The sequence below is a fragment of the Phodopus roborovskii genome, unplaced genomic scaffold (genome assembly GCF_943737965.1).
Source record: "Phodopus roborovskii unplaced genomic scaffold, PHOROB, whole genome shotgun sequence".
Taxonomy (NCBI): Eukaryota; Metazoa; Chordata; class Mammalia; order Rodentia; family Cricetidae; genus Phodopus; species Phodopus roborovskii.
The window spans coordinates 12,389,296-12,410,447 of NW_026126611.1; the positions used below are offsets into that span (position 1 = coordinate 12,389,296).

At 47.4% G+C, this 21,152-nt stretch overlaps 1 protein-coding gene across 1 annotated transcript; it reads left to right on the top strand.

Annotated features, from left to right (window-relative positions):
• Positions 1-1,996: 1,996 nt before the first annotated feature.
• On the top strand, positions 1,997-19,861 carry Lrp11 (LDL receptor related protein 11). Its single transcript, XM_051206032.1, has 7 exons — positions 1,997-2,693; positions 7,595-7,752; positions 9,976-10,117; positions 11,484-11,609; positions 12,969-13,178; positions 17,101-17,193; positions 19,676-19,861. The coding sequence occupies exons 1-7, from the start codon at positions 2,135-2,137 to the stop codon at positions 19,828-19,830; spliced, it is 1,443 nt and encodes a 480-aa protein (XP_051061989.1). The 5' UTR covers positions 1,997-2,134; the 3' UTR covers positions 19,831-19,861.
• Positions 19,862-21,152: the final 1,291 nt, after the last annotated feature.

Genomic DNA, 21,152 nt, shown 5'->3' on the forward strand with positions numbered 1-21,152 from the left:
AAGGGAAAGTCTCTCAATGTGCTCACCTTGCTTGTTGGCTTTTGTAATTCCACATCTGGCTAGCTGTTCTTATTAACTGAACTGTGTCAATCCAGAAAGTGCAATACCTCAAAAAGGCTTGGTGCTACACTGAGATCTCAAACAGCCGGTGCAGTGGCTGAGCAGCTAATAAAGACTTTCTGTCGACTTCAATCCCTGTCTGTACAGTCTTCTCTGGTGAATACCCCACAACATTGCTGGAAGTCCCACGGGGATACTCCAGCAAGCCCAGAAGACTCCAGAGGCCTCAGAGCCCCTTGGAGCAGGGAAGAATGTGGTGGGCAAGGAGCTCCTAGGGCAATGGTCCTCAGCTTGTAGGCCGCTACCCCTTTGGCATTTTAAGGGCCCTGTCACGGAGGCCACACATCAGTTAACCTGCATATCAGGTATTTGCCTTATGAATTATAACAGGAGCAACAATAATTATGAAGGAGCAACAAGTTTAGGGTCAGCACAATAAGAGGAACTGTATTAAAGTGTGGTGGCATTAGGAAGGTTGACAAACACTGTCCTAGGGGCTGTGCAACCTGAGTTCCAGGTCCCCAGGGCTCCCTTTGATTATTTGCTGCCTAGTGCTTCAGAGGAGTCTGACGTCTCCACCACACAAGGAAACAATTAGAAAGTGGCCTGGTCTATCGAGTCTGGGGGTGAGTGTGGTTAAAGTATCCTCTCTTCGGGCACACAGGAGAGATCTGACAAGGCCACTGATCCAGTGTCGGGAATCTGAGATGTCACTGTTCTTCAGGTGTATGAATGTGTGGTGGTAAGCAATGCTGTCTTCACATGCGCGTGCGTGCGTGCGTGCGTGCGTGTGTGTGTGTGTGTGTGTGTGTGTGTGTGTGTGTGTTTCTGTCGGTTTTATTTCACCGTGTTGACCCGTGGCTTTCTTAGTCCTGTGCCCCTCCTGTTGGGGGCCTGGAAACTTGTTTGGTTCTGCTAAGTCACCAAAAGAGAAAAAGAAAAACAAAGAACAGAACAACAAGAACAGAACCCCCCCACCTGTCCCACCCCCTGATGGGGGCACAAGCTTCACTGACTGCTTGACTCCTGCTCATGGTCAGGGTTGGTCCCTGGGTGAAGGTGAGGAGAGGCCGGGCTTCTCACGCAGCCCCTCTGCCAGGAAAGTGGAATGCACCCAGGGGGATGGAAATCCTCCCCAGGTGAGTTCTCCCTGCTCTCCATGCCTGTCCTTAGCAGCCCCAGTGAAGGGGGACCGTTCCCCTGAGCTGACCCAGAAAGAAAAAGAAAGTTCCACTCCGTTCTTTTCAAGATTAGTATCTTCTTGTCAACAAATGGTCCGTGTAATTGGAAAACACAAAACCCACCATTCTCTGAAAAAAAAAAAAAAAAAAAATAGAAAATTCACATTAGGGCCAGGCGGGGGATCTTTGCCCGCCAATGCAGCTTGGACAGATGGATTTTCAAGTTCAGCTTTCCGTTGCTAAGTCTCTGATGTTCAAGCTCTCTAAATGAAACTGAAAGGCAAATTAGAATTTGAAGGTAAATGCTTTATTTTTTATTACCTACTATAGTCCAAATTTCTTTAATAATGCATAACGCAACGGAGTTGGATGTAGTTTCCCAGGCTGTGCCGGCCGGCCGCTCTCTGGAGCAGTTCCTGACTAATGGACTGACTGACTCTCCCCTCTAGCCCCGGCTGCCCTGCCTTGTGATCGATGTAAAACCTTGCACAAGTCTGGTTGTAAGGAGTCCTGCCAGGCCCAAACCATCCAAACTGCCCAGGATGAGATCACTCCATGGAGCGTGCAGGCCGTTTCCAGGAGTCTCCTCCTCCTTCTCGTTCTCCGCACCCCTGGTGACCTGCGGAAGTCCCGCCCCGGGAACCGCCCTTGCATGCCCGGCTCCGCCCCGCCGCCGCCGCTGTCCGCTCGCCGGTGCTGATCCGCGCAGAGGCTGCTCGTTTGCCCGGGTTCGCTTCGGCGGCGGGAGCAAAGCCGGCGTCCGGGTAGAAGGGCCAGGGCCGTGCCAGGCCCACCCGTCTCCGCGCGCGATGCCTCTCGAAGCCCGCACGCCCGCCGCCTCCGTGCAGCAGCCAGGCCCCGGGGCTGCCGTGCTCTGAGGCCGCGCTCGTGCCATGGCCGCCCGGGGAGGACCGGGCCCGCGCTCCCGGCCCCGCGCGCTGTGCGGGTTGCTCCTGCTCTGCTTCTGGCTGCCGAGCGGCCGCCCCGGAGAACCCGCCGCTCCGCCGTCGGGGGTCGATCGGCTGCTCCAGGACTTCCGCCGGCAGCTGCAGCGGGCACGGCCGCGCGAGGAGCTAGAACCGGAGCTGCTCGGGGACCCGCGGGAGGATTGCCCCGGGGTGGGCGGTACGGCGGTCTACCGGGCCGTGCCGGATACCATCATCCGCACCCAGGACTCCATCGCGGCGGGAGCCAGCTTCCTGCGCGCCCCGGGGACCGTGCGGGGCTGGCGGCAGTGCGTGGCGGCCTGCTGCTCCGAGCCGCGCTGCACCGTGGCCGTGGTGCAGCTGCCCCGGGGGCCCAGCTCGCCCTCTCCCATGCCCGCGCCCCGCTGCTACCTGTTCAACTGCACGGCGCGGGGCCGCAGTGTCTGCAAGTTCGCGCCGCTCCGGGGATTCAGAAGTTACACTCTCAGCCGCACCGCGGACACCGCCGGGGTCTCGCCCGGGCCGGGTAAGCGCCGCGAGGGTCTCGCCGTCCAGGCATCTGCTACCAAGCATGTAAAAATCCTTTGCTTCCAGAGGACTGTAGCTGCGGATAACTGGGAAAGTGGCTCACTTTTCTCAGACTTGGGGATGCGTGCTGAGAAAGTCCAGAGGATGAGCTGAAGCTGCCCCTACAGGGAATCTAAAGTAGGAGGTCGGGTGTTGATCTGAGGGGACTGGTGGAAATTCTATTTAAGAGGACTTCTCAGAGCTTCCTTTCCCCAATAATGGTTATTTTAGTTTTATTTCGTCTCGTAGATTTTATAAAGCGCGTTTTACGGCAGGAAATAGCAAGGACAAGATTTGATTAGATGCAAAATTGTCCCTAGTATGTAGTACTTCCTGGCTGGGCTCTCTGCCTATACATACTTCCTTCAGACAAAAAAAAAATATGGCGAAACTTGTGACTCTGCCTCCACTCTTCTCTCTCACCCCTTCCCAGCCAATGTTCCTACGTTTGTGACCCTTTTGGTTTTGACCTGAGTTTAAGCAGGGCCAGCCGTGTGCTGAGGGGTGTGGAACTGTGTCCTGGGGCCTCTGAGTTGGGCACTGGGTACAGGGTGGGTACTGTGCAAAGCCTGTCTCTTTAAAAGACCTCAATAGCTTGTGGAGTCTGTGGTCTTATAAAATGCAGGTACTCCAGAGAAGGGGGACAAGTAGCAGACAAACAAAATCCCTTCCCCAGGTTCTTTGTGTTCATCTGGAAGAAAATGTCATTGCCACGGGAGCTTTTCTTAAAGCTGGGAAAAGAAAAATCAACAGGGTTAAGAGCAAGACCGGAAACAACAGCGGCTTCCTCCCTCTGCCCCTCTTTTTGCCCCCCCCCCCTTCTCTAGAGTTTGCCAGGACCACTGGCATGGTCTCCTCTCTAGAGAGCACTGACAAGCCCAGACTTCTTCAGGTCTTCAGCAACGTGGGGATGCTGAAGATGCAGCCTAGGCTCACAGGCTGCATTTGTGGACCCTGCATGTAGGGCAAAGGGTGTGATACAGAAACCCTTTGAGTCCTTTATGTTTCTAGGACTACTTAAGCTTTTCTTCCTGGATTCTTGTTATTTCTTCCCCTTGTTTCTTGCGACTCTTGTGAGCAGGTGGAGTTATAGCAAAGCTCCTTGTACAGAGTTGTGACTGGTCCATTTGGAGTGTGTTAAAGGCTCAGGGAAGCATGGGGGAGGGCTGGACGGCATAGGATTGGATAGATTCAAAGCATTACCCATCCGCCAATATATATTGGTCACGCTCATTGAGTTTGATGTTAGAAGCTATTTTGAGCTCTTTAAATACCTCACAATGGCTCAAAGGTCAAAGCTGACCTGGAAAGCAACTTGCCTGAGGGCCTCTTGAAAGTAGTTTACTGTGCTGGAGCATCTCAGTGCTTTTCCCCGTGGCCCCTGAGGGTCTGTCACCAACAGCTGGGCTAATGAGGAAGCTGTCAGGGATGGTGAGAGAATACAGAAATGAGACATCTTGATGCAACAGAACCTACCTGCTAGAACATCTGAAGAAAGGTGAAGCATGAAGCCCTGAGTCCTGGGGTTTGACTCTACGCTTTTCCCATCCCAAAAGCATCATCTTGGGACCGTGCTTCGTGGAGTTCTTGTGTTCTAGCATAGATTGTTATAATGACCAAGCATGGGTGTCTCTTGTAAATTATCGAAGTAGTACAGAAGTCTGTGGTACAGTTACTTAGTTGGCTGGTGTGACTGGAAAGACAGATCAAGAAAAAAGAGGACTGTGGGGTGGAGGCTGAAGTCCTTAGGATCTCTAAGGAGCTGGGAATATACTCTTCCAATATCCAGGGACTATCCGTGCTATTTGGATGGACTAACCTGAAAGCCAGTATCTCTGGGTGGAGCTTGGAAAGGCAACCCCTTCCTGTGCTAGAGAAACCAAAGCACTAAGGTGGAATTCTGCTGTCTTCCAAGCAGACCCCCACCCCCTGCTCCCTGTGCTCAAGCACAAAGCAAGGTCTGACCTTCCCATTCAGGGCTGATCCTCTGCCGCCGGCGGCTGACTCATCTCCAAGGATCTGACCCTATTTTCATCTTCTTATTTATGAACCATAAGGAGTACTCACTTATGGTTCATAAATAATACTAAGATCGCTTGTTGGCAATGTTGGAGAAAATGCATTGAGACTTACACATACAAATCCCAGATGGTATATTTGTTTATTTTTATATCATTTATTTCCTTGGTGTATTTATGGTCATGTCAACCATAGCATATGTATGGAAGACAGAGACAGATTTGCAGGAAAATTGGTTCTCTCCTTACACTGTGTATGTCTTGGAGGTTTTATTCAAGTCATCAAAGTTGCCAGTGAGTGCTCTTATTTACTGATTTACACGTGTATTCTAAAATCAAGCCACATTCTACTCCATAGATAGGAAAACTGAAAGCTAACCTCTCTGTTATCTGTCTGGAAGGAAGATGTCTTCAAATCAATTAAGTAGATCCTAAAGATAGATTTTGTACAAATTCACATAAACTTCATGTCGATAAATAAGGGACTACGAACAAGAGTCTAGGAAACATGACCTTAAAATATTAATGGAGTCAAGAGTTGGTATAGCTTTTCAGCTGAGCACTTAGCTAGCATATTAGAAGGCCTAGGTTCAGTTCCCAGTACCACCAGAGAGACTGGTGGAGGCTGGAGAACTTAGTAAATGTTTAACTTGGCATGCATGTGGGAAGCTATATACTCGTGGTCATTGACAGTGTAAATTGATATCAATCTCTTGGAAACCTACTAGGAAATTATTTATTGGAGATTTAAAATGTCCCTTCTCCTAGAACAGTGATTCTCCACCTTCCTAATGCTGTGACCCTTTAATACAGTTCCTTATGCTGTGGTGACCCCCAACCATAAAATAATTGTTTTTGCTACTTCAAAACTAATATGAATGGTAATGTAAACATTTTTTAGGGATAGAGGTTTTGTTGAACCCACAGGTTGAGAACTGCTGTTTTAGATTGCGTTTTTTTTTTTTTTTTTCTTTTTAATAAGGAGAACAAGTATAAGCAAAAACAAGGTTATTGTGGCATTGTTTATAGTGATAAAGTTGAGGAAAAATAAATGTCCAATTTTAGGGGTTAGAAAAAATGGGTGCAGGAAGGGTGGTTCTGTGGTAAGACTCTGAGTTTGATCCCCAGGCTCTGAGTTTGATCCCCAGAAACCCAAAAGAAGGAGTCAAAACGGTAAGTTGGGGAGTTTCTGTGGTTTCATTGACATTGCTAAGATGTCTGAATACATGTTAAAGGGGGGAACAGAGCAAAGCATTAATGGATTCAACGCTATAAATTACTAAGGCAATGAAAAAGTGTAGCGGGAGCAGCCGGTGACTTAGAAGCATCCGACGTAGGTTCGCCACTTATGTGTGACATCAGTCACCTGACTCATCTTCTCTGAGCCCATGTCTGCCACTCGTAATGCCTGCGTCAGAGCGGTGAGGCCCGCAGAGCACTCAGCATGCTGCGTGGGAAAAAGAACTCACCAGTAAATGGATGTAACCATGTAAATACAGTTGCGTGTGATCATCAGTATCATACGGGGAAAACTGGACTCCATATATAAAATATACTGAGAATCCTACTGGGATTGTAGGTATGTCTTCTTCCTTCCTTTCTTTTCTGGAGTGATGCAATTTTAAGAAATAAATCAATCCTCCAGCCCAGGAAAGAAAAGCAAGCAAACAAGACGCAGGAGCTCTCCTCCGTGTGTCCCCCTCTCCCTCTAGCTCCACCCCACAATCTCATCGTGCCCACCCCACAATCTCATCGTGTGGTCCTTTCTTATCACTCAGCTCCATCTGTAGCCTTTGCACCACCTGGCACGGGCTCAGAAGCTCTTATCAGGAAGGTTCCATTCACAGCGGTGTGTTGTGAACGAGGCCGGCCAACATTATCCTTCTCTAGATTAAATCTTGCTCTTGTTTCTCCTCTGTCTTACCAGCTGTGTTTCGTTTTCAAGAGAAATCAGTGTTTCCATTGGATGCAACTTGGTCGATTTCATTTTTTATCATGGAAATTCAAAATCAACATTCATCTTGCGCTCATGAGTGCTGTCCTTTCTTTCTGGAGTGTTTCTGTGTAGATAAGCGCTGGGTTTTTTGTTTTGTTTTGTTTTGTTTTGTTTTTTTCAAAATACATTTTACAGTGTAATTGGCCTGGACTGGAACTGAGGAGGAATTGTTATCTCAGAGGAGATCAGAGGTCAAGTTAGGACTTGAAGGCTTCCCTGGGCTCAGAAATCACATCTGTGGTCCGCTTAAACAAGTCAGTGACTATCATGGCTTCCCTTCAGGGGAGGCAGGATTAATTTGTTTCAAAACAAGCAAAATACTTCAGTGCTATCGTGACCCTTCCACGGAAAACTTTAGAATGTTTTTTAAAGGTATTATTGGGGGCTGGAGAGATGGTTCAGTAGTTAAGAGCACTTACTGGCTGCTCTTCCAATTGAACCAAGGCAGGTTCAATTCCCAGCACCCACATGGCAGCTCACAACTGTCTGTAACTCCAGTTCCAGGGGATCTGACACCCTCACACAGACACACATGCAGGCAAAACACCAATGCACATAGAATAAAAATAAATCATTAAAGACATTTTAAATATGTTATTAGTTTTCTGTAGCTACTGCGAACAGCTGGCAATCCATACTTTCTCTCCCACATACTAAAATTCCATGTCACAACAGACTGCTGGCTTATCATTTGGTGTATAAAGGCAGCACACTGGTAGCTAGCAGGAAGAGAGCTTACAGTGGATATTTGTTCCCTTTGAGGTTTTGTCTGTCTGTTTGTTTTTTATGGACTAATCTGGTCTGCAAACAAGATAACCGCTCTTGGTGGTCTGCTGTTTTTCACAGGTGAGGACAAGCCTCCACTTAGCAACGCTGGGAAGGATGTGGTTTTGCATCTGCCCACAGACGGGGTGATTCTGGATGGCCGAGAAAGCACAGATGACCACGCCATTGTCCATTATGAGTGGACGTTGAAGCAGGGTGACCCATCAGTGGACATGAAGGTGATTCATGTGGCCCTTTTTTGGGGGGGGAGGGAGGGCTCAAAACAGGGTTTCTCTGTGTAACAGCTCTGGTTGTCCTGGAACTGGATCTGAAGACCAGGCTGGCCCAAGTTCACAGAGATCCACCTGCCTCTGCCTCCTGAGTGCTGGGACTAAAGGCGTGCACCACCACCACCTGGCAATTCATGTCATTCTTGCTAACAGCAACTGGTGTTTCTGGGAAGTGGATTTCTGCATCGTCCCTGAATGCCTATGAACAGGCAGATCATGCATAAAATGGAGAAGTTAAAAATCAATTATCCTAAAAATGGCTTATTCTGTAAACTGTCTGTGTCTTGATCAGCTCCAAGGGAAAGTTTTACACTGTGTTTCAATAATTCTGGTTATTTTAAAAAGGTTTTCTTTTTTAGTATAAGACTTAGGTAGTGTCCAAGTGTGATGGTGCATGTCTGCAGCTCTAGTACTCAGGGGGTTGTGAAGCAGGAGGGTTCCAAGTTCAAGGCCAGGCTGGACCACATCGCAAGTTCCTGGATAGGACGTATGAAAGAAATGAATATAAATGAAAAGGGAGCTAATAATAGAATATTTTCATGTAAAGAATTCGTCTCCTCCTCCTTCTCCTCCTTCTTTTTGGTTTTTGTTTGTCTTCTTTTGTTTTGACACGGGGTTTTTCTGTGTATCCCTGGCTGTCCTGAAACTCACTCTGTAGACCAGGCTGTCCTGGAACTCACAGAGATCCACCTGCCTCTGCCTCCTGAGTGCTGGGATGAAAGGTGTGCGCCACCACTGCCTGGCTCAGCTCCTCACGCTGTGGTGACCCCCAACCATAACATCGTTGCGTTGCTACTTCCTAACTGTAATTTTGCTACTGTTAAGAATGGTAATATAAATAACTGATATGCAAGCTACCTGACATCCAAAGGGGTATGCGACCCACAGGTTGAGAACCAGTGTCCTAGCCCATTGATAATCAGCTCAGTCTATCCCCGACTACTACGCACTGACACTAGGACTTCCCTTTGGGAAATGCTGATCGAACCTTTTTATTCCGTATTAAAGTTCTTATACTGATTTTCAGACCATCTACCTCCCGGGTTCCGGCACCAATGTTGTTCTTTTGCTGCAGCTAATGCCTAAGAAACACAAACTCGAGACTCAGCACCCATGTGGAGTTTATTGAGAGAAGGGAGAGAAATAGGGGGTAGTTGGTGGTCAGCCAAAAGCAGGAGAGAGAGAGGGGTGTGGGACGCTTGCTTTAAAAAAGGGGGGCTTGCACATGCGTAACTGAGTCCTCTGGCAGCCAGGTAAAGCTTGAGCCGCCAGGTAAGGCTGACACCACCATGAGCGTCCCGCCCATCATGGGGGGGGGAGGGGAAGGGCGGGGGGGGGGGGGGAGGTCAGCTGGCTGCTAGTTCCTAACACTTTCTTCCTCCCTTCCTTTTTTTAATGTGTGTTGGGTTCCCTGGAACAGGAGTCACAGACAGTTGTGAGCTGCCATGTGGGAGCTGGGAATTGAATCCAGATCCCCTGGAAGAGCAGTCAGTGCTCTTAACCACTGAGCCATCTCCCCAGCCTCTGGATTTTCTTAGCTATGTATCCTTCATACATCTGAAATCCATAAGGAATTCTTCCTGCATGCTGTGGTTCCTCCTGACCCTCTGTTCCCTCTTGAGATCTGAACATTTGTCTCAACTCCTGTTAGTGGAGTTACTGGCATGGAGTGCTTACAGTTATGTCATATGATAGGTTCTTGCTGAGCCTTCTGTTAGCAAGGTTTCCTACCACCTGCTTTATCTCTCCACATGGCTGCCGCCATTGTGGAGTCCCTTCTCCTGCGTTTATGTAAGTGACTGACCGAGCCTGTGCAGGATTTCCTGTCTGTCTTCCTTACATCTCAGCTTTCTGGTTAATTTGTACATCTTTTCTTCTTTCTTTTTTTTTCTTTTTTTTTTTTTTTTTTTCCCAAACAGGGTTTCCCTGTGTAGTTTTGGCTGTCCTCACTCTGTAGACCAGCTTGGCCTCAGACTCAGAGATCCTCCTGCCTCTGCCTCCACGTGCTGGGCTTAACGGCGTGCGCGGCACCACCAACCAGCTTATTTATCATTTCTAAGGGGAAAGGGGGAGCCAATGATTTGTTGTGGGGGTGGGGGAGAAGAGTACAAGTTCGTGTGTGTTCCTGAGCCCTGTGCTCAGCTCCCTGCCCTAAACATGTCTGTGTGACAGGTGCCTCAGCCAGGAACTCTGGAGCTGTCCCACCTGAAGGAAGGAGCGTACATCTTCCAGCTGACGGTGGCTGACACAGTGGACCAGAGAAGCTCTGACAATGTGTCTGTGAGTGTCCTTCCCAGGACCTACTCCACCGGAGGTGAGGAGAAAGTACTTCCATTGAGTCCCCCACGGCCAGCCAGAACCCCCTGTTCAAGGAAGGGTGGTGTCTGTGAGATTTTACATCCTGCTGGCATTCTGTCTGGCTCACAGCATTTCACAGACTCTTCCATCTTATTTTTGGTGCTTGAAGTTTTTGCTAACAATATAATAGCAAACATGGGCTCTACATTTAGGACAATTTGACCCCACTGGTTAGAATGTAGAGATTATTCTCAGAGCTTGGCTAGTGGGTGCGGACCTTCCGCTTTCCCTCTTTGACCTTGTCCAAGACAGTGCCTGGCTTGTCTAGGAGAGGATTTTGTGTAAGGACTGAGGGTCTTTCTCGTATGTGTGTTTGAAGCGTACAACTAAAGCATACAGTTTAAACAATCCAGCCAATGAGAGCAGAGGGCAGAATGGTGGTCACTAAAGCCTGGGGTCATTTGTGTAGGAAATGCTTGTCAAAATTCCAGTTAAATAGAAGGAGTAAGTTTTAGGGAGCCATTTAGTCCATTCTGTCACCATCGAATTGCAAGACTCCTTAAGACCCGATTCTAGCTGGATGTCTTTCATAGCTATCACCCGAGAGTTACCTTTAATTAAATGTATTTATTTTTAATGTTTATGTGTGTTGGTGTTTTGTCTGCCTGTATGTCTGTGTGAGGGTGTCAGATCCCTTGGAACCGGAGTTACAGACGTTTGTGATCTGCCACATGGGTGCTGGGAATCGAACCCAGGTATCCTGGAAGAGCACCCAATGCTCTTAACTGCTCAGCCATCTCACCAGCCCCCACCTGATTCTAACTGAGCAAAGTTGTCTTCATCAAGAGTAGAGAAAAATGTTTCAAGAAAATATCTGTAGCTCCTATGCATGTCACTGCAGACTGAAAGTTCCAAGCGGGAATAATGCCATTATTTCACAAAAGTATATTCACACCAGCCAGTAGCAACCTACATATAGATCGTCCTCAGCAACACTGGCAACCCGGTAATCTCAGGCAGAAAGAAAAAAAAATGTCTTACTTAGAAAAAAAGAATTCAAGACACAGAATATATAAAATGGTGTTGCTTGCTACTGAGGCGTGGTCCACAAAGGGCAGGGGATGGTGTCAGGTGACCCATCTGAGAAAGGGGCCCTGTGTAGGATAAATGAGTGAATGGATGCACGATGAGCCACGATGGGCAAAGGAGCCAGGGCAGGCATCCCTGAGAATTTTGGAGTGGAGGGTGTGGGGGGACCAGCTCTGTATGTCCTCCTCATCTCTGTCACCCTACTCTGCTCTGAGTTCCCTTTGCCTGCTCATCCTGACAGGGGATGTTAACTTTCTCGGCATCCCTGTGACCTGAGGCTTCTTCACACACAGGGTGCTCGAGTGTTTGCTCCAGATACCATTTCTTCTGTGACAATGGCTGTTGCATCGACATCACCTTGGCTTGTGATGGAGAAAGGCAGTGTCCAGATGGGTCTGACGAAGACTTCTGTCAAAACTGTGAGTCAGCTGCATGGCCTTGCAAGGCAGGGGCGTGGAGGCGGCTGCACAGGCATGGCTGTGCTCTTGGGGTAAAATGGGAACCCCGAATGCTTCCACAGCTTCCGCGGAGAAGCTGTGCTGGAGAACTCACTGAGGTTACAGTCTGAGTTGCAGATGACAAATCTTTGGTATTACATATGATTCTTTTTATACTTTCCAAGACTTCTTATTATCTTTAAAATATTGCATAACATGCACTTTTTAAAAATCTGAAGTGGGCTGGCAAGATGAGTCAGTGAATAAAGGTGGTCGCTGAAGCCTCATGAATGAGTCTGATCCCCAGGAGCCACGTGGTGGGAAGAAAGGACTGATTGACTTACAAGTTGTCCTTTGGCTGCCATCATGTAGTGACACAGACCTGCCATGTAGCCCAGGCCGACCCCACACTCACAGCCCTTTAGCCTTAGCCTTCCAAGTTCTGGGATTATAGGCATGTCCCTCTACCGTGTCCGGCATTGCTTTGATAGTTTTTAGGGACTATTTATTGCACACTGCGGTACGGCAAAGTTGGAACTATAACTCCGTTTTGTAGGGGTCATGTACTTGAAAGTACACCACAAGCAAGAAGAGCTGTAGAAAACACCTAAATAAAGTGCTGGTGTAAAGAAGGGAAAGCAAACAACAACGATAACAAAAACAAGTCCCAAACCCTAAGCTTTAAGAACTGAGGGGTAGCTCAGTGGTTTAGTGCTTGCCTCATATGCACGAGGGGCCAATGTTCAACCCCCATTGCTATCAAAGTAGAGAGACTGGAAAAAAAAAAAAAAAAAAAGGACTGGATTTATCTTTGTCCATGTTAGGAAAGCTACTAAAAGAGGCAAAGAGGAAGGAACACACTATCCGTTTAAAAAGAGAGCAATAGGTTTTATTGGGCTCAGCATGTCTTAGCTGAGTGGGATATTAGTCTCAAGTAGCCATGATTTTAAATCAAACTGCAGATACAACAGTCTCAGTTAAAATTCAGAAAAGAAACCCAAGGCTGAGGCGGTAATTCCGCAGGGTCTGTGTGAAAAACACACGTGGTGGTGATCCCAGTTCAGAGGAGGCAGAGACAAGATGATCCCAGGAGTCTGCTGGTCAGCCAGCCTAGCCTGCTTGATAAGTTCCGGGTTCCAAGCCAGTAGGAGAATCTGTCTCAAAAGCAGAGGTGGATGGCACCTAACAAACAACAGGGCTCTGGCTGCCACATGCAATGCGCGCGTGTGCGCGCGCGCGCACACACACACACACACACACACACACACACACACACACGCGCGTAAATAAACAATTATTAAATAAAAAAGAAAATCAATAAGTAACTGAGTTCTTCCACAGTGGGCCTTGACCGCAGGACCGTGACACACACAGTGGCTACTCCTGCCCAGCCAGGGACCACCGGACTGAGTGAAGGCGAAGGAGACCCCTGGTTTGAAAAGCCCCAGAAAGCCACTCCCCACAACCACCCAGCTGCTGTACCCCACTCGGAAAAGAGGATTCACTCCACCCAGAGGGCACCAGAGAGTCAAATCTTCCCTGTCATGCCAGGTAAGGACTCAAAACGAGTTGTTCATGAGTAGTCTTTGTTCTCTGTTGTTCGTGTGACTCAAAGTTATATTTTATGCTTGAAGACCACCATGGAAATGTACTCCAAAGGAGGATGATACAGATGGGAATGAAGAATTTGGCCCAAACAAAATAAAGCGGAAAACGCTGCCATTTGTCCTAATTTGGTAAAGGATCTCTGGGGTTGTAGGTCAGTGGAAGAGTACTTGCCACTTGTCTGGCGTCCAGAGCCCCTGGATCTGATCTCCAGCACCGAAAAGAAACCAAGTGTTGATTTATGGGAAGGAATGTCTAGTAAAAGAGTCCTCCCTTGATGTCTTGATGTCCCTGAGGGATCGCTTCCAGGGCCTGTGAGAAGCAAAGTTTGAAATGCTCAAGTCCCATCTATCAAAGTAACAATATAGGTCAGAGAGACAGCTCAGCGAGTCCGGGGACTTACTGGGGACTTACTGCAGAACCTAACAACCTGGGATCAGCCCCAAGACCTCACCTGATGGAGAGAACGGAATCCTGCAGGTTATGCTTTGATCTCCACACATGGGCCATGGAATATTTGCATGCCCCTCCCTACATACATCCAAAATAAATGTAAAAGAAAAATAATGGCATTATATTTTCACGTGACTTACACACATCCTCCTGGATGCTGCAAACCATCTCCAAAATGCATGTAATTCCTTATGTAATGTAAGTGCTAAATAAATAGCTCTTACACTGTGGTTTTTTTTTTTTCAGGGACACATGACAAAAATAAAAGTCTCTGTATGTGTTCAATACAGGCACCATTTTTTGAGCATGCTGAGGATTAAATTCAGCACTTCATGCATGCAGAACACTCACTGAACCACGGAAATACACCCTCGGCCTCAAATGCGAGTTTTTTAAAAGATTATACGGGGCATGTATAAATGTTTGGTTACACACTGAATGTGTGCTCAGAATGTCCTGAGCCCCTGGCGTTTGGGAGTACAGAGCTCCAGTGCAGGCTGTGTGTGCTCAGCATCTCATGGCACAATGGCTGGGTTGTCCTTGAATGTGGTTGCAGTGTAGGGCCCATTCTCTGTGTGGTCCAAGTCACCATTAACAAAGCTGTCTTCTTCTTGCACCCAGTCTAACTGGGAGGAAAGAAAGCCGGTTTCCAGGCCTGCAGAGTGGCATAAAGGAGTGTTGTGTGCCGGTTTTCATGGGCTTTGTTTATTGGGAACTCAAGAATTCGTGGGTAGTATAGCAGATCAGCCAAGTCCTTCAAGGAACTGGGCTGAAACATGTACAGAAACCCAAACACTTTCTGCATACCAGTATGGCATTCTTCCTCTCCTAAATACACCAAAGCCTCAAGCCTTAGCTTAGCTTTGGGGTAACAGGGTATAAAGGGTCTTTGTTTCAAGGGCATTCATCCACTTATTTATATAATGCTGGGAGTCAAATGCGGGGTCTTATTCATTGCAAGCTACTCTACTGGCTTTAAGAACCTTGTTACGTATTTCGAGATTCAAGTCTGATCATTCACTTGTTATTCTTCAAGACTTATTTTTAACTGGAGCTCTCAACAAGGACAGCCTGTAAGGATTCAGGCATTACGCTGGCCTGCCCCTGTCTCCTGGCAGAATGCACTCAGGCAGTGCCCTGGTCAGCCCAGGGTTCCATGAGTACTAGTCTGCAGGCAGGTGTGAAGGACCCTTTAAAAGTCAGACCCCTGCCCATTTACGCTCTCTCTCTCTCTCCTGCTTTCGGTTGACCACCAGCTACCTCTCTTCTTCTCTCCCCTCTCTCTCTCCCCTCTCTCTCCTCTTCTGTTCCGGTTCTCTATGTCTCTTCCCCCTCACGCCCCTTTCTAAATAAACTCCTCATTCAAGCTCCATCTGCCTGGCGTGTTAATCCCTCCCGCCCTGGTCACCCTCGCCTGCTATGGAACCTGCTATGCTCTCCCACGTGGTCCCTTACCTTGGGACCCCACTCACATGGGACCACCCCACCCCTTCTCCAGCTCTTATTCTTATAACTGTAACTAAAGAACAACACAGCCTACATCTCTTGGCGGCCTGTTCCCGGTGCTTTGCTTTGGCATGTCCTGCAGCCTCTGCTTTGCTCGTCTTGGTACATTGTTTCTTTAGAGCAGTACATCACTGTGAGTTTCAGGACAAGTATACTAACAGATGCTGAATCGCAGGTGCTTTGGCCCTGGGCTTCTGACTTCTTTGTCTAAGGCCTTTCTGGAAACATGTTGGTGGACATCATCTTCTTCAGAGAGACTGAAAGCCCTCAGGTTCTGCTAGCTCTTCGGGGCACCGACTACTGAGGCACAGTAGTATCTGTCATTCAGGGTTATCCTGGTCCCTCTCAGCCCCTTTTTTTCATAATAACCAAAAATGTAAGTTGAGAACACTCAGATGCTGTCCACAATGCATCCTTGAATAGACGTGCATTTCCTGCATCCAATTCTCCTTGATCTATAATGGGATTGCCCCATACTCAACAACAGAGCACTCTGTCATGGGCCAAGACATGCTGCCTCATGGGAAACCCTTGTTTGTGTTTCCAAACCACCGATTCAGACCACGTGACCCTGCCACTCTCCAGTCAGCATCAGCAGCTACTTTGGCAGCCTTGCACTCCTCACAGAACATACATTCATCATCCAGCTTCAATGAGCCACTGACAGCTGGGAAGAGATAGTTAGTTTCATCTTGAATGGCCAAACTCCTAGAAGGCGCCATGGAAAAAAAAAAAGGCCTAAAGACTTGTCTTAAAGGTTACTTTCTTCATGTTCTCATCCAGAATTTCCACATTTCATGGGATGGGGCAACTGACAGGAATATATATGACCACAGTTCCAGGAAGGTAGTTTGGACCTGTGGGAGTGTGATCTACGGAATAGCTTTAAAAAAAAAAAGTGTCCTTCCAAGACAGTGCTGGGAATCAGTCTCAATTAGAATATCCAGTGTGAGGAGATTCATTTATCACAGACTCCAAGAATGTAATGTTAAGAGTGCCCTCTTCCTCTGCCTGGCGCCCCCTACAAGCACCCTGCTGAGTCACAACATCTATCCCTCCCTCTCTGAGTTTCCATCTGACAGCGTTGCTGTTGAGTCATGGGCAGAATGTACACCCTGCTCCGCACCCTCTCCCTTCAGTTTGAGAAAGAGAAAGCCTGGCTTCTGGCCCTGGCTGTCAAGTGCCCCAGCCTTAAAGAGACATAAGAGGGGTCTGGAAGGATGGCTCAGTGGTCGAGAGGCTGCTCTTCTAGAGGACCAGGTTCAATTCCCAGCTCCAAGCCGTGAGGGTTGCGGGTTCTCTCACAGAGATCCATCTTCCCTTGTCTCCTGAGTGCTGGGACTAAAGGCATGAGTCACCACGCCCAACTGGCCTGTGTTTATTTAAAGAGAAATAAATTCCTTTCTCTAACTCCATCTTTTAAAAAGTAAATAAGGGAGCCTGTGGGGTGGTGTATACATTTAATCTCAGCACTCAGGAGGCAGAGGTGGGTCTCTGTGAGTTCAAGGCTGACCTGGTCTACAAAGTGAGTTCCAGAATAGCCAGAGCTGTTACACAGAGAAATCCTATCTCAAAAATAACTAACTAACTAACTAACTAACTAAATAAATAAATAAATAAACAAACAAATAGGAAAAAAAAAACCTACCTAATTAAAATAAATAAATAAGGGGCCAGAGAGATTATTTGATGGTTAACAAGAGAAGCCGAGATTGAATCCCAGGTCAGAGGATTCGCAACTGGCCTCTGTGGGTTCCCACATACACATCATACACTCAGACAGATAGACAGGTACAGACAGACAGGCATGTCCCTACATTAAAAGGTAAGTGAAGCTGTAATTCCATGCCTACTTACTTCCTGAAGTGTTTAATGTCCCTTTAACATATTGTCTCTTTACTTTCCATAGATGGCAATTTCTCAGGAAAGAACCAAGAAGGAAGTTACATTTTCCCATCCAAGAGTGAGCAAACAGGAGGAGAACACCCAGCCCCAGATGCAGGTCAGTGTTTGCCTTGGAAACACCCCTCAGGGCAGTGAGGTCCACACAACCACCCAGCCCCTCCTGCATGCCAGGTGGAGCTGTGACACATCAGGCTCACACAGCTTGAGGGCATGTCAAGGTGAGGCCAGCCACGCCTGGGGCCAGTTTTTAATGCCTAAAAGTTAAGGCTGTCTGGAGAGAATTACCTCAGCTACCTGCTCTCAAACAGACTTGTTTTGCCTACCCTCTCTTCCTTTCCTGCCGCTCTCCAAGGCCACCTGTCTTGAATCTTGATGTAGCCGTTCCCCTGGGGGCATCTGTTAGTCTCACTGGTTCATACCCTATGTGGCTGCAAGCAATCAGGTCTCTTTCATGGCACAGAGTAGAAAGTAGTCAGTAAATTTCCATTTGCTAGTCCAGCAGCCTTCCCGGGCTCCACCCTGAGCCCTCAGAGCATGCCGTTCACCGGAACCACACACTGTGAGCTGTTTCCTTCTATTGGCTTTCCACATCTCTGTTGTCCAACTCTTACCCTCTGGAGCCTGCTCGGGTCCCTTCTTCCTTTCTGTCTATTCATCTTACTTTCACTGCTTCAGCTACTATCCCTATCCTAACATCCCCTAGGCACCTAGCCCAGATAATCAAAGAGCCTCAGGGGACATTCCACCTGGAGCCCCTACAGCAATGGTTCTCAACCCTGGGTTGTGACCCTTTTGGGGTTGAATGAAAGGGTCACCTAAGCAATCAGGGATACGTCAGACTGCTCCCCTGTCCATCTCCAAAGCATACACATATATTCAAGAACGAACACACGTAACAAACTTATCTTCCTCCGCCCCACAGAAGATCCGAACTCCCACAGAAAATCCAAATCACTCTAGCAAAAATCTTACCAGCCAGACACTTAGTCTGACCATTAGATTTGAAACACAGCTCTGTCATTTTAACGTTGGTATTTCATGGCAGTCCTTCTAGTTAATGCCTGTCCTCTCTGACTTAAGTTATTCAGACATGTTCCCTGGAGAAATCAGCACCATAGGGACTAGACCACAGGCTCTGTCCTGAATGCTGCACTACATATATTAGATGCTCCTGGTTTCCACTGTTTGTAAAGTGGCTATAATGTTGCTACCAGCTCATGTGGTTGTACACATTCAGTAAGTTCAGCTGGCTTTTGGTATTAGCTTATCCTTGGGGTGTTTCTTCAAGCAACAAATAAAAAATTGCTTCTCTTTGATTATGAGCACTCAGACCAGTGTCTGGTACATTGACTGCTATTCATCAACACAGAATAGATAAGCAAATTGAAATGTTTCAGAACTAAGCTACGCATGGCTCCTCTGGTTTGTCCAGCTGCAAGAAGGTGCAACTAAAAATAGTCTCATGATCATCCCAAACCTGGCCCTACTCCTGTGTAGAGGGGGCCTAAGCAAAGAGCCTGCTGAGTTTGATTGGAGACAGATCAGCCATGCTGCGTTGACTCTGGAAAACTACAGGTTTCTCTGGTCTGCTGCCCAGGTCCAGCTCCAAAGGAAAAACCAGTGGCCAAAGTTACACTAGCGTATTTTTACAAATCGGTTTTAATTAAAACATAATTACATTACTCCTTTCTCCCATGCACCCTCCCCCCCACAAAAAATTCTTGCCCCTGTTCTTTTTGAGACAGGGTCTCTCTGTATCCCCTTTTTTATTATTGTTTTACACACACACACACACACACACACAAACATACAACATGCTGAATCTATTTAGTGTTGCGTGCATGCATTTGTTTTTAGGGCTGACCAAGTATATCAGCATATTTGATGTCAGTTTTTAATAAATGGTCTCCTGGGAGACAGTAGAATCACTGATTTTAAAAATTTAATTTGAAAATTTTTAATTTTATGTATATGGACGTTTTGCCTGTATGCTTGTCTGTGTACTTCATGAGTGCCTGGTACCTGTGGAGTCCAGAGGAAGACATCAGAGCCCCTGGCATTGGAGTTACAGGTGGTTGTGAGCTGTCTTGTGGGTGCTAGGACTTGAAGCTGGGTTCTCTGGAAGAGCAGTAAGAGCCATCTCTCAAGCCCTGGAAATGATTATCTTAAGCCCTGCCAGAACCAGAAATCAGCTAATGCGACGATGCCCATGGCTGAATCCATCAATGTCACATGACTCTAATGAAGACATTCGCATGGTTGAGTCTCTAGGATAGTTGCAGATAAGGGGGGTCTCATTGCAGTGGTTTTTACTCCCTGTGGCAGGAAACTTCTGCAGGAACCTGGTAGAGAATTTGGTTTTTAAGAGGTCTGGGTTGAAGACTAGACCAACGATACATAAGCAGACGGGGGAATTAACCTTTCTGCGCCTTGTCAGGAAAGCGACAATAATACTAGAACCAACTGAAGGTGAAATAAGGCATGACCATTGCTCTTCATACAGCAACCAATGGCTGTCACTGTTGCCAACCACTGACCGGTATTTCCACCCCATCCCCCCCCCCCCAAACCTCGCATAGGTGCAGTGTTACCCCTGGCGTTGGGTCTGGCCATCACGGCTCTGTTACTTCTCATGGTGACCTGCCGACTCCGACAGGTGAAGCAGAAACTTAAGAAGGCCCGTCCCATTACGTCTGAGGAATCTGACTACCTCATCAATGGGATGTATCTGTAATGAAGTTACTTAAACAGCTGGGGGGGAGAGGATGGGGCTTCACTTACAATTTGTTCTATGGGTTCTATCATTAAGACCCATTTGTTTTCAATTATGCTAGAGGACAGTGCAGTTATAAACCTTGATTTATCATGAAATCACTTTCCTGGGAAGTAAAAGTCTTGAAAGGCAGAGAGGAATTCATGAGATTGCAGTTTATAGTATGCTGAGACAGAAAGTCAGTATACCACGAGGCGAAAGATGGCAGTGCCCGCCTTTCATTTGTGAGGTGCCAACTGCTGGCCCCGGTCCCTTCTGTCTTCCGGCCGTATTCTCCACTGAGTTCTTATGAGCTCCATCTTCGTTTCCTCTGCCAAATACCTTTGAAAAGGGATCTTTAGACTTACACTACCGGGAGAGGGTCTGTATGTTATGAACATCCTGAATAGGTCAGCAAAATCCTGCCAGAGATGGATTTGGGTTCTCCACCTCACCCCATGCTCTGACATCAGACCATGGTGGTGGCCTCCATGCTTGGCTGAGATTTGAAAAACCCCTTTTGGTTAGGAGCAACTCTAGGTGGTGGTAAAATGAGATCAAGGCAGCAGCAGAGGACCCGGCAGGCAAAAGCACGTATAGGACAATTAATGTCCCATCTGCTCAATGCTGCTTCATGGTGTGAGCTCTGGTTTTCAACATTGAGCCTTTCTGATGAAAAAAAAAGAAAAAAAAATGCGAATTATCAATCAAAACACTGATGTCTGGGTATGGTGTTTGTAAAAATGTCGCCATGTGTGTCACCGTCCATTCAATGGAATGAGCCAGATGCTTCCCCTTGTATTGCTTTGCAGGGCAGGAGGTGGGACCCCGGGGCCTGTTTGTGCTAGGCAAGTGCTCTACCACTGAGCTACACCCCTGCCTTCGCTGTCCTTTATGCTAATAGATGTTACAATGTACAATCAGCTAATGTCAGGATGCATCTCCAGAGCAGAAAGCACTTTTGCACAAACTCAGCTTTACAGGAAATCAGCGTCCAGCTTAGCATCGTCCTTTTAAGTCTGTAGCTAGGAAAGGCAGATTTTCCGGGTTATATACTCTATAGAGATTATTCTGGGGACTACACGTTGTGGTGCCCATTTATAAATCATGATGTCCCTATTCTCTTTACTGTAAGTGGCAAACGTTGAAAAACACTGTAGCCTCGTTCATTTAGACTGAATGTAAAGTAGGTGGTTCCTTTAACAAGGGGCTTGATTTGGGAGAGGAACCTATCAACATGTAATCATAAATGGGTAGTTCTAGAAAAACAAATGTTTGCTTCTGTCTCTTGAGAGTTGAACTCC